Here is a 13,982-nt window from a genome sequence, read left to right as displayed (position 1 = left end):
TTTTTTTTCAGGCAAATTATCTATTTTTTTTCTATAGTATATTTATGTTTAATAAATAAAAAAATTCAATTTAATAATTTTGGGATACTTATTGTTAATAATTTAAATTAAATAATTCAATTTATATCAATTTTCATTTCTATTTGTAGAGTTATTAAGAATTCTTAGTAAAATTAAACTTTAAGCCTTTGAAATTTTAGATGTCTTTATAAAATTTAAATTTTATATATAAACACCTAATATAATAAATTGAAAATTTTTTTTATAAAATAATTACTATGCATTTCGATGAAGTATAATTAATAACCTTATCACTATCAATAAAATTAATTTTTTGTTAATTAGTATCTTTCAAAAAAATTGTTCAATTTATTGCAGTATATGACCTTCTCAATCTCGTTTTTAAGATAATAACTTTAGATAAAATCCTGCCAAACGGTCACTACCTAAGAACATTTAATACAGAAGTATCGACGACATGCCTTGTAAGAAGAATGCTCGATTTATTGCAGTATACTCCCTTTTCAATCTGATTATGAAAATAATACCTTTAGATAACATCCTGCCCAACGGTCACTACCTGAGAATATTTAGTACAGAGGTATCGACGACATACCTTGTAAGAGAAATTCTCAATTTATTGCAGTATATTACTTTCTTAATCTCGCTATTGAATAAATACTTTCCGATAGAATCCTGCCCCAACGGTCACTACCTGAGAATATTTAAGACGGAGGTATCAACAACATACCTTGTGAGAGGAATGCTCAATTTGTTGCAGTATATTACCTTTTCGATCTCGCTATCGGATTAGTACTTTCCGATAGAATCCTGTCCCAAAGGTCACTACCTAAGAATATTTAAGACAGAGGTATCGATGACATACCTTGTGAGAAGAATGCTCAATTAGTTGCAGTATGTAACCTTCTCGATCTCGCTATCGAATTAATATCTTTCGATAGAATCTTACCCCAACAGTCACTACCTGAGAATATTTAAGACGGAGGTATCGACGATATACCTTGTAAGAGGAATGCTTTATTTATTGCAGTACATGACCTTCTCAATCTCGCTATAAAAATAATACCTTCAGATAAAATTCTGCCCAACGGTTACTACCTGAGAATATTTAATACAGAAGTATCGACGACATATCTTGTAAGAGATATGCTCAATTAAATATTTCTTTTTTGAATCTAGGATATTTTTAGGTTAAATAGTATATATATGTATATACATATACATAAATAAATTATAAAACATTTGTTCATCAAGAAGACATACATAATTATTTATCAAGTTAAAAAAAAATTTAAATTTAAAATGATTAAATATCTATTTGTTAAAAAAAAAAAATTCAATATAAAATGTTTATAATACATATAGATCTTAAATTTCATATATATTTTCATTTTTAGTATAAAAACCAAATATTAAATGTTAATATATAAAAATGTTAATTATGGAAAATTAACAAGAAATATTTTCAACATATTTGTAATAATTTTTGCATAAATGCTACAATTGTTTTGCAATTCTTCTGCCTTGATTGTATAAAAAATAATTAACAATATTAATATTAAAGGTTATTTTTTTCCATAACTCAGCACCTCTTGTTTTTGTACTTTGATTTTTTGTTTGTTTTTCAGGAAATATGTGAAACTTGATGCTTTTCTTATATCCCGCTTTCTTTACATAATATGGCATTTTTCGAATATTTGAACGTTATGTGCACGCATGATCATGGAAAATAATTTTTGCATTATTACTATCCTGTAATAAACTTTATATTACTTTTAAATGATTTTTTCTCTTTACTTCCTGAAGGTTTATCAAGTACATCCAAAATTGAATTAATGAGTTTTAATAAATTTGTTGGCTACGTAGTTTGACATCCAATGTCTTCAAAAAGGATCAGTGAGATTTTTAAATAATTTTTTGTTTAAGTAAAGTTTCCAGCAAACGTGATTGCCTCTATATCTCAGGATGATTTTCTATGACCTATTATTGTAGCACTACATTAATCAAGAGAAAATCTAGGGTAACTGTGGTTATTACTGGCCCTTTTTTTACTTAGGCTACTTTAATGTATGGTATGGAAAAGAAGAATGTACCAATTTAAAATTTTTTCTCATTACTATTTTTATTTAATAAACAATAATAAATGATTTTTTAAATAAACAAAAATAAGATCATATTAATTATAAGAAATTTTTTTGTAAACAGTCAACATGCTGCTCTTACTGACACAATACACGTATTACTAGCCCCCCAATACTGTCTAAATTTGAATTACTGGCTGTGTAATACTAGCAATTATAGTTTTTTGACCCTTATTACGTGAAATTACCACAAAATCTTCCTAATCTAATTTGTTGGATTTCAATCCATGATCATTAAAAAAAAAAAAAGATTTAGCTATCAATGTGTTTTAATTTTGTTTGAAATTCGCTTATTTGGTTATTCAAATCTTTTTCTAATTTTATCTGCAGTAAGATTTCTTCTTGGAATTTATTTTTTTGTTCAATTTCATTTATTCCTTTCTGGTATGCAACAAGTTTGGCCTTTTTTTCTTCGATTCTATTTTTTGTTTTGTACAATTTTTTTCTTGCTTAATTAATTTGTCGTTTTCTTTTTTTATTTGTAACATTTTTTTTTTCTCTACAATCATTTTTTTCTGCTGCTGTTTCCAGTTTAACAAATTTTTCGTTTTTTTTTTCTTTACTGATTTTTTGCCACAGAGGACCTGATACAACTGATAGAGTTTTAGTTATACTCTTCTTTTTGTTTACTGATTGAATAATATCTTCAGAAGACATAGACAACTACTGAGCAAGAGGCTACAGTGGTCGATAACTTTGTTAGGTTAGATGGCTGTACCTTACCGAATCGATGCCAGTAATTGGACAGTAGCGACAAAAATTGTACCAAATGTTGGCATCAAAATTTAAAAAAGAAAACACATTCAAAATTAATTTCCATTACATTCATCGGAAAATTAAGGTTTTTTTTTAAATTAATTGAATTGTTTCTTGTGTGATTTTGCCATATTTACTAATAAAAATACCATTGAAATCAAGTCGCTTTTTGCTGAAAATTTAATTTTTTGAGAGAGAATCACACACCCATCTGTGTTATCATTGATAAAATAATTCAAATTTATGTCTTGTACTGATACGCGATTGAATAATATTCGTGCAGTTATCTGCTTTACGATAAAAGTTTTTTCGCGTATTCATCATAATAAAATAATTTTGTATGTATTTATTTCTATTGACTGCCCGTAATTGGAGCAGTGCCAGTATTACTCGCAGTTACCCTACAACGTTTGAAACTATTTGTAGAGCTCCTTTCTGATGTCTCCTGGTATTACGCTAAAGACGTTGGTGTCTAAAGCACCTTTTTTTCTTGAATACCCAGTTGTTTTGGTGATCTAAGGTAGAGAGATTGGTTTGTGTTGCATGCCCGTTGGAGACTGTCCCGTTTGCTTAAGTTTATTTTTTCTTCATGGCTGTTAGATTCGCTCAACGCAGACCTCAAAGAGCATTGGTGATTCCTGGTTAAATGCTTAGAGTTAAGAGGGTAGTATAGGATTGTTGGTCACGGGGGTTCAAAGGCTTGCAACAAAAAACTCAGATCATGACGTCTGTCACTAAATGACTGACCTGGTTAAATAGTGACCGGCTTTATATAGTCTTTTAGTCAACGAACCGTGTCCGGAAATGGTAGTGAGAATATATTTATTGGCAAGGCAGTTAAAACTTAGGTGGCCCATAGAAATAACGATGAGATTATTGGTTAACTATGGAATATAAATACATAAAATGGCCCTGGAAAGGGCCAGTGGTGGAACTTTTAACTATTTTTTATTATTATTCTTGATAATGGAGCACTGGCTGCGGTTAGCTTAACTCTTACTCTTGTAGTCTCTGTGTACGGAGTCCGTGCTGAAGGCAGGTACGCTACTGACTAAAAGTATCTTGTTTTCAGATCGTTTCCAGGATAACCAACCACTTATTGTTAGTCGGGAAAATGGGCCCGTAGAATACCTTCTGTATTCTGTGTGGGTAAGCTGTTGGGATGACCACTGAAAAGGAGGCCGTTGTGGTTGCCCGTATTCCTCAGGACTGTCTTCTCTGGTATGCATTTGTAGTAAAAAGTTCTTGGACAGCACCAAGCCTGATGGTTGAACGGCCACAAAACTAGTGCTAGAGCAGATTGTGCTCTGGCTAAACACGTCTTCTTGTATCTCGCAGGAGACGTTATTGTTTGGAACATTTATTTATTGGTGGCACTCGTTAATCCTAGTAGTTTAGGTTAGAATTAGACGTAGGTCGCTTGTCCATTGGAGTAGAGTGTCACCGGTAGCCACGATAGCCAGTTTCACGACTTAGAACTCTATTGATGTACTGCTAGTAGACGTTCATGGAAATCGCTGACACACTTGGGCCTATTATGACCACACTTATTTAACTTTATTGCAGGTAGCTTCGATTTTACTTGGATGCCACCTATCAGATCCTACTGAACTGACATAAATAACTAGCATATTTTTGGAAAACTTGGAGCTTATTTATTGCTATTGTTATTAATTTTTTTAAGATTAAAACTATACTAAAATCATCTAGAAAGTGTCAACAATCAGTATGGAAAGTTTCAGCCAGATCGGTTAACTAGTTTTTGCTGTTATCAATTACAACTGTTTTAGCAACTTTGCTTTACATATTAGTAAAATAGAGTTGACTTCTAATATTTTTCATTTACAGCTCTTGTATGATTCTTTCTAAAGTCCTACTTGATTGTCCAACATAAACTGCAGAACGATCGTTACATTGTGTTTTATAAACTATGTTAGGTTTATGGTTCTGATGTATTATGTCTCAACGGAACTAACTGTTTATTTTAGTTTCATTTATATTGTTAAATAATATTTTAATGTTGTACTTACTTTGTAATCGTAAAATATGAGTAAAATAAAATAAAATTAAATCGTATAGTAATTTTTCAAGGTTGGTAATACCATAAACTTATTTTTTAGTCGATTAGTTTCTAAATTGCTTTCATTACTTAAATGACTATTGTTTAAAAACTTTTTCTTTTATTAGTATATGAAATAATAAATTGTATCAGGTCATGATTTGCAAGTAACAGTTTATACATAATTTCAAAGTTTTTTTGGTGAAAACATTTGTCCAACAACTTGCATATTTCATCAACCATATTATAAATAATACTAATTCCTTGAGACACCAGACTGTAAGAATTGTAATTAAAAAACTGGCCACAATATGTTAATTTTTTATACTAAACAGTTAGAATACCATTATCAAAGCAGATATTTAAATTTGAAAAACTTATTTTATTACATTCTGGCATTTCTATAGTAAACTGTATAAATTTATTGTAATTATAAAATATTTTAAAAATAACATTAACATTTTTTTGTCTAGATACACTATTATATTATTTACATACTCTCCAAAGAATACTTATAAATCAGTTATCTTATTAAATTCATTTAAACAAATTTGTTCTTATTTACTAAATACCAACTTAGTTAGTACTGGGCTTAACGGACTACCCATATCAACTCCAAAACACTGTCTGTTAGCAGCTCCATTGAATCTAGAATAACTATTCTCAAGATTAAATTGAATGAAAGTTAAAAATTGATTAGGACTCAAATTAATCTTTTTTCCATATATAAGCCATCTTTTTCCGATGGATTTCTTGATTAGTTTTAAGTAAACATTATTGAAATGTGATGTAACGTCTAAACTGCCAAAATTATGAGCTTCTTTTATTTTTATGTTATTTAATCGTTTCTTGAATTCATGACTACTTCTTATTGTATATTTTTATTTGGGTGTTAATATTGTTAAAGATTCTGTTAGTATTTTTAACAAACTATAAGTTGAATTGCTAACAGCTGAGATAATTATTCTCATTAGATTATGTTGTTTATGTACCTTAACTAGACCATAGTATAGATCAATGTATGATTTTAATTTATGTTGTCCAAGTATCGTGTGCATTTTTTCGCTATTCCCTTGACTATAAATAAGTATTAAACTATTTTTAATTCTCTTGACACTGCATCTAACTGATTCTCCCATTCCTTTACTACTCTTTTACAGTCCAAACTCAATTTGTCATAAAATTTTTGATCAGACAAACACTTTACAACTTAGTTAACATAATTCATTTTTTCTCTTTAATCAAGCCAGCACCTTTATCAGCTCCATATATGACGAGATCTTTGTCGTTTTTCAAAAGTTATAGGTTTCGTTCGTATTATTTTTTGTTTTTAAGAATTTAGTATCAGTTTTTTTATAACAGTTTTTCTTGTTTAATTTTTTTGTAACAGTTAATCTTGTTTAATTTTATTCTGAATCATATATTTAACGTTTTGTCTTAGCTTATTATCATTATTGTTACCAAGTCTCAATGGTTTACTAAGACTTAAGCTCAATATTAAATTCTTTTTGAATTTTTACAAGAAAATTTAAATTTTTTCCCAATTGTAACATTTCTATGACTTGCAATGGCTTCTGATAGATGAGTTACCCATTAATTTACCTCAGCTACTGGCATTCCAACTTATAGTTTTTCAAAAATATTAACAGAATTTTTAACAATATGTACAACCAAATCAAAATATACAATAAAAAATAGTTATGAAAAAAACGATTACATAACAGAAGAATAAAAAAGATCATATTTTCGGCAGTTTAGACATTACATCACTTGTTAATAACGTTTACTTAAAACTAATAAAGAAATTTATAGAAAAAGATGGCTAAACTATAGACCAAAAAGTAATTTGAGTCTTAATTCGTTTTTAAAATTAATTAAATTTGTTCTTAAAAATAACTATTTTAGATTCAATGGAACTGCTAACACACAGTGTTTTGGAGTTCATATGGGTAGTCTGTTAAGCTCAGTACTAACTGAATTGGTATTAAGTTACTAAGAAAATATTTATTTGAATGAATTTAATAAAATTACTGATTCAGAAGTGTTTTCTATAAAGTATGGAGATGATATATGAGTGTATCTAGACAAAAAAAAATGTTGATGTCATTTTCAAAATACTCAATAATTATAATAGTTTTGTATTACTACCTCGAAAAATTAATTATTATGACATTTTACTATAACAAAATGAGTACAACATTATTATAGTATTTAAAAATATTAATAAAACTAAAATTAGCCGTTAACTAGGTAACAACATTATACGTAAGAAACATAAATCTAACATAGTTTATAAAATACAATGTAATGATTGTTCTTCAAATTATATTCAACAATTAAGTAGGACTTTACGAACTAAAATTGAGGACCATAGTTACAAGAGCTGTTAATAAAAAAAAATGGAAGTCAGCTGTATGTAAACATGTTCATAAAACTAGACATACTGTAGAACTCGATACAAGTAATGTAAGGATTCTGGATGTCAAAATCAATAAAAGATTAAGAGACACATCAGGAATGATACATATTTCCTTAAGTAATAATAATATGAATAGATAAACAGATACACAGTTCTCACTGCCAAGAATTGAAGCATTTTTCTACACAGATTTTACATTACAAAATATTCAAATGCAAATATTTCATTGTATCAATTTTATAATTACAAACGTAATAAAAATGTGCTAGATACACTGTAAATATGCAGGATGTTTGGATTACCTTATCGACTCAACAGTATTGACATTATATCGGAGTTTTGGTTTTGTTCATCATGAGTGTTGACATATACAAAATAGGTCGTATAAGTTTGCTCTTGACAAAGTTTATTTTTGAATGATTGCTGAGTTATTATAATATTGGTATGTATTTGTGTGGTTTCAAAAAGAAAGTTTTTTCTGTTTGGTGTGCAGTTATTGTAGTGATATTGAATTGCATACATTTGTGTGTGTGTGTGTTTTTGCGATAGCTTGAAAAGGACTTTAAATAAACAGTTGAAACGTTGCTTATTGACCAAAATTGATTTGGACAGTGTACTGTTCGATACATTTATTCATTCTATCACTCCTACTGTCATTCGAGCCGTGATAGTACAAATAATAATATCATTGATCAGAACAGCTTAATTATTTTTCGTAAGAAAATACAGACATACACTATAAATTAATGAAAAGTATGCATGAACTAAAAATTTTTATTTTTTCTGCAATCCATACTGTAAGTTTCAAGTGGTTGTAACCACAAGGTATAAATTATAAAGAATGTTAATATAAGCCAGAAAATACGATACATGTATGCAGACGAATATTCTTGTATAATAGGATGTATGTTCTACTTTGCTGGTAATAATCATACTTGATATTACTGTAATAAAGGTGAGTTCTCTTGTGCCTTTGAAGTTTTTCTCTCTTATATCGAATGTTTAAGATTTCTTGAAAATTATATAATGTGTGGATTATACATATATCCTAAGAAATTATTCTATCATTTAAAGTTAAAAAATGGCCTTACCAACGAAAAGTATCAATTTATTAAATGATAACGTTTTTTGCAAATTCATTAAGGTTTTAGTAACAAGAATAGAAAATGATAAACAAGCATCACGTAAATTTTCCATGATAAGTATTTTGGGCTATTCAAAAGTCTGTTATGACACTAAATGTCTTTGAGAAGTAACCAAGGTTTCCTATTAACAACATGGCTCCCAGTGATTCATTTGGGGTACGCTACTTTTTTATCGAGTGTCATAACTGTATAATCTGTGGTAAAATAGCTGTATACCTATTCAAATGCCCAAGTTTTTGTCATCACCTCTTAGTTGCATTATCTCATTATGCTTTGATTGTTCATCGTGTATACGACTGTAAAGTAAAGAGGTGTGCTGTTGAAATATTCATCCATCATTGTTAAATCCACTATTTAAGCATTTTCACCATCCCCAGGTAATCTTTGTTGTATGTGCTAGACATATGCAACTGTGTATATCTGTACATAGTATGCACTAATCTTTGTTATATGTGCTAGACATATTCAACTGTGTATTTCTGTACATAGTATGCATTTTGCATCATGGGGGCTATTTCGCCGCTCGAGGTGCTCACTATCATGTAGGTTACCCAACATGTCTTAGTACTTTCATATTTTTTGTGAGTGCGTATGCATCGCACTAAACAGATATACAAATTACACACGAGTACCCCATGGACAGTGGGTATAAGAAAGTGTGTCTGAAGTGTCCGAAAGTCATTAATTGGCTTCGCAGTTTTCGGAACTAAGTGAAAAAATAACAACTCAAATTAAAATGTGTATGTATGCGTGTGAATCTGTCTTTCCTTCTTTACCGCTTCTCTCACTTATGCAATCCCAAAAATGGCGTCTTTAGCCACGCTTTCTTATACCTACTCTACCCCATGTAATAAATAGTAAGCGCTCCTCAGTGGTAGAATATCTCTTATTGGTGTAGCTTATACTCAGCAGAATGAGCTCATCAGATTCATGATCATCGACAGAATTTTGATGGAACCATTATTTATACTGACATTATCTTCACCGTCACAGAAGCAGTTGACGAACATTTGACTTCTAATCAGCCTAATGTTATAATATTATAATGTTTACAACAAAACAAAGTTAACGAAGCTTAACATTGTAAAACATGTGAAAGAACCTGACAACATTACGAAGTAATACTTTAAGACTACAAAACGCATTACTGAATATATTATCAGTACCACTTTATTTCTATTTAATTTTTAATAAGAAATAATATTTAATGACTACGGTTAGTGTGCCTGCAAATAACTGTCCACGCATTATGATATTCAAACAGTTTGTAAAGAATATTTTTACTAATCTAATATAAAACTAATTTCTTTATTTAAATAACACACCAAAAATCAGAGTCAAGCTGTTAGAATTGATTCTACTTGACAAAGTATTTTGACAAACGAGCAATGAAAATTCTTGACATGATGCAGTACGAAATTCAGGTTTTTTTTTCTATTGTAATTAATTAAATAAAAACGCTTTACTATTATTGAAAAAGAAGCCCATAGAGGTTTTAATATTACCAGGAAAAATGACTGTTATTTTTAAAAACTCCATGAGTGATTTTTCGGCATCCTGCGTACTCTTCCCATAGAATAAGCCCAAGAAAAAATCTCTTTCAACGGGATTCAAATCCACGACTCCTCGATTATCTCTGGACAGGAAGCTAGCATGCTAACCACTAAGCTATTAAAGCTCTTAATCTAAACCATTTAAAATAACTAATAAACCAAAAAGGATTTTTTGAATTTCTTGTTCATAAAATTTTTTGTTCTATTTACGAATAATTTTCTTTTGCTTTATTTTTTTTCACGGTATGTACGATAAAAATTATGTTAAAAAATTCTATTATCAAACTATCATTTCTTAGATTTATTATAGCAATTGCAGTATTTTCTTACGTATTTTATAAGTAACACATCATTTGTACAATTTGTTAAAAACGTTTTTCACATTTAAATCTAATTTAAGGTGTTCCAGCTTACGATTTGAGTCATGAATATCATGGAACTAATGTATAAGAACAAGTTGAAATTTAAAAATAAAGATAAGTCTATGTTTTGTAACCTCCCAAAAATAATATGATTTTAGCCTGATAGAGATAAAAACTCTCAACAAAACTCACCATTTTTATAAAATTTTTTAATAGCTTCACAATGAGTTTTGAAAAGTAGTAGAATCTTGATTAAATTAGTTGTGGTTTCATTAGATTAATAAATTTAGTACAAATTAAGTTTAACAAAGTACTAATTATGAGTTGTCTTTGTTAAGGCACACTATTATTATTTTTCGCGTTCGTTGGTTAATTTCCTCTATTTGTAATAAATTACCTGATCTTGGATATCACTTTAGCACAAGATAGTAGCTGTGCAAGGCCGTGTAATGGCTGGTCAAATAAGGGCCGTTTGGGGTCACCTACTTTTTGTCACTAAATTTCAAGAAGTTCGATAAAAGATAGGAACCTCGGAATGAAAGGGTATAGGGTTCCCTTACAGACGATTGGCTGGAAATTCGGCTTTCAAGGCGAGCAGTTTTCGTCAAGACGTTGTTCTCAATTCATTTTCCATTTTTTTCATGTATTTATATATACTGAAAGATTATTTTATCGTCATAACGATGAAAGAAAGGATGTTTACAATTTCGTCTTATTTTTGTTTTTAAACTTGGCGTGTAAGCAACAGCTGAATGCAGATAACTTATGATCAAAAGGTACTCGTCAGTTATTAAAAAGAAAGTGGTGGGTGCCCACCCCCACCCTTACCAGTGAAAAGCAGTCATGTGGTTTTTTCTCCTAAGACTTTCTTTCATAATTTTTCTATGATTTTTCCCAAATCATTATCAAGGTCAAGTATATCATCATCTATTGTATCCACTGTATCTGTCAAGGTGAGCAGCCAGTCCTTTAGTGCAAAAGCATTATTAGAAGCACAAATGGGTTGTGCGCATAACTAATGTGCAAAGCAAACTTGATACTTCGTATTTACTTTGCTGATAGTAAAGTATTCTAAATTTTTAGCATTGCAAATGTGACTGAAACATAAAGAGTAATATTATAAGATTAATTTAAATAAATTATGTGTATTGTAGTCCTCAGCATTTAAAAAGTATTTCTTTCAGCCAGTTCTTTTTCTCCAATTCCTTAACGTAAATTATAATAAAAATTTTTAAGAAATATTAAATAACAAAAGTCAGATGTAAGATGTGCTTCCCCGAATCACGGTATAACATGAAAATTCCTCTTAAACCAAGTATTGACCATACGTTTCTTATGCAAAAGTTTTGACCATTTACATGAAGCATAATTAAAGAAAAATCTAGTGGTTAAGCATTTGCCTTTAAAATAAATCAACTTAAGAAGCTCCTTAGGTATTAAAATGTTTGTCAATCTTCAAAAACTCTAAACATTAGCAATATTAACCATGATTAAAGAGGTCTAATCTCTTGGCTAACTAGTTAATAACTGAACTTATTGGCTTCAGCGAGTTTCTTATACTTACTTTTCTCCCTCTTTTTCCATCTCTTCATCACCACCACTTCTACCTCAACACTTCTTAACACATAACAGTGGTAAGAGAGCTAGAAGACTCAGTCAGTGCTCACAGCCGTAGACTCACATGTCTACCCCGAGTAGTATGTAGAAACTGACTGAGCTCTTTATCTTCTACATGCTTCCGTTCTATTATCCTGAATTCTTACCCTCACTTTATAGATCTGGCTCAAAAGATGAGTCAAAGCTACATCAAAGCTGCTTATATCTTGCTCCTACTAACACTATGAGGAATGGAGATGAGTAGTAAGCATAAAAAGCTGAAAGAAAACATTAAGAGGCTTGGGCAGTACAAAGAGATCAATAAGAGCAGAGCTATCAGCACTGCAGTCATTTTGAGTACTAAAGTGAGAAGCGAAACTGTAAATAAAGCCACCTTAATGTATTATTTATCCTTTCTGGAGCTTAGCCTTCATCATATGTTTAGTAGATTTTCAATAAAATTTGTTTTCTCTTGTAGTTAGAAAGTTTGGTGGATTGGTGGAGCTCCCCCTTCCATTGTTACAATCTCTTCTACATTTTTTTTTGTAGTATTCTGCTGAAATCGTTGACATTGTGAACATTTAGTACCTTAATTTTAATTCAAATGTGCTGCAAAAAGTCTTGAGGCAAATTACTGATGCAGATAATGATGATGTATGGAGATAGTTGGGGTTGACCAGTTAAGCACTTAAGGTGTTGGAAAAGTGCGTCTTAACAGCCTTGTTTAAAGGAGAGCTGCAATTCTGTTCATCGATCTCGGCTATTTTTTTCTGCGTTTAAGACAAGTTGAATAGTTTATTGAGTAAAACTGAACAATTACGAACACTGAACTGGTCCAAAACTCCATCTGCCACTTCTTTACAGAAATTAGGTATGAGATGAATGCTATTGAGATAGGGGTAAGCGAGGAAATTATTGCGGTTACTCCAATCATCAAGGTACTCTCGAATAATTTGTATATTTTAATTGAACTGATGAGTTATGGAGAGTAAACACTTGAAATCATTAAATCAAGTAATAGAGTATCTAATTCACTAAACTTCAGTTCCAAAACAGCCTTAAAAACTTTACATTTGCATAACAAAAAATTACGTTCACAATAACTGGTGCACAAATAAACTCTTTCACTATGGTTGTATTATTACGGATACCCCGTTGATTTAATATTGAAATTGACCACAATAATACGTACACAATAATACATACAGGCCCGCAATAATACCAGCATTAACAACTTAACCTTAAAACCTCTTTTTAAATCAATGTTCATGAGTTTATACATTTGTAAAAGTGAGATTTAGTAGTTTTTGAGTCTAACATCAATGAAAAAAGAAAAATTACAACGATTTGACGAAATAAATTCCTTAGACAAAAGTTTAAAGCTAACTACTAAAAAAGCCGCAATAACACCCCCGTTTACCCCTAGATAAGGGTAAGAATGTGGGTCTGACAACTCTCATAAAAAAATTGGTTGACCGACAGTCCTGATCAAGATGTATTGAGCTAGCATAATGGTTGAAAAGTATAACTAACGGAGAGAAGCTATTTCGATATCTTGACTCCTCTTAACATAATTTCAGGTTTTGCTGAAGATTATCGTAAGATTATAGTCAATGTAAAGCATAAAATCGTACTTGCAAGATCGATAAATGATTTAATGATAGTTATTTCGGGTGATTTTCCTGCTGCATATGATAATAAACTAATAAACTATCGTCTTGGGAAGAGTTATATAAAGTGTTACTGAAAAAATCGAAAAAATTGTATGACATGTTTTTTCATTTTTAAAATTCATTTTATGGTAAAGAAACAGCATCTTTCTTAAACAGATATGTTTTTCTGGATGTCGCACAGTGGCTCTGATTGCTAAAAAGCTAGCTGAAATTCAAAAAATCAAATAATCAGCATAAAACGTGGTACGCAGTGGTTT

General features: G+C 30.1%; 1 protein-coding gene across 1 annotated transcript in view; it reads right to left on the bottom strand.

The window, feature by feature from the left end:
• The window catches only part of RyR (Ryanodine receptor), a 1,110,242-nt gene that overhangs the window by 963,728 nt on the left and 132,532 nt on the right, over positions 1-13,982 (bottom strand). Inside the window, exon 5 of the mRNA XM_089598062.1 lies at positions 7,545-7,554. Within this exon, the coding sequence (XP_089454188.1) occupies positions 7,545-7,554 (10 nt within the window). The remainder of the gene's footprint in view (positions 1-7,544; positions 7,555-13,982) is intronic.

The sequence above is a fragment of the Copidosoma floridanum genome, unplaced genomic scaffold (assembly GCF_036245765.1).
Source record: "Copidosoma floridanum isolate Cflo_tuat_1 unplaced genomic scaffold, Cflo_Japanese_pri ptg000004l, whole genome shotgun sequence".
In the NCBI taxonomy this organism is placed as follows: Eukaryota; Metazoa; Arthropoda; class Insecta; order Hymenoptera; family Encyrtidae; genus Copidosoma; species Copidosoma floridanum.
The sequence above is the reverse complement of the archived record's forward strand: the minus strand, read 5'-3'. Positions and strand labels throughout refer to the sequence as shown.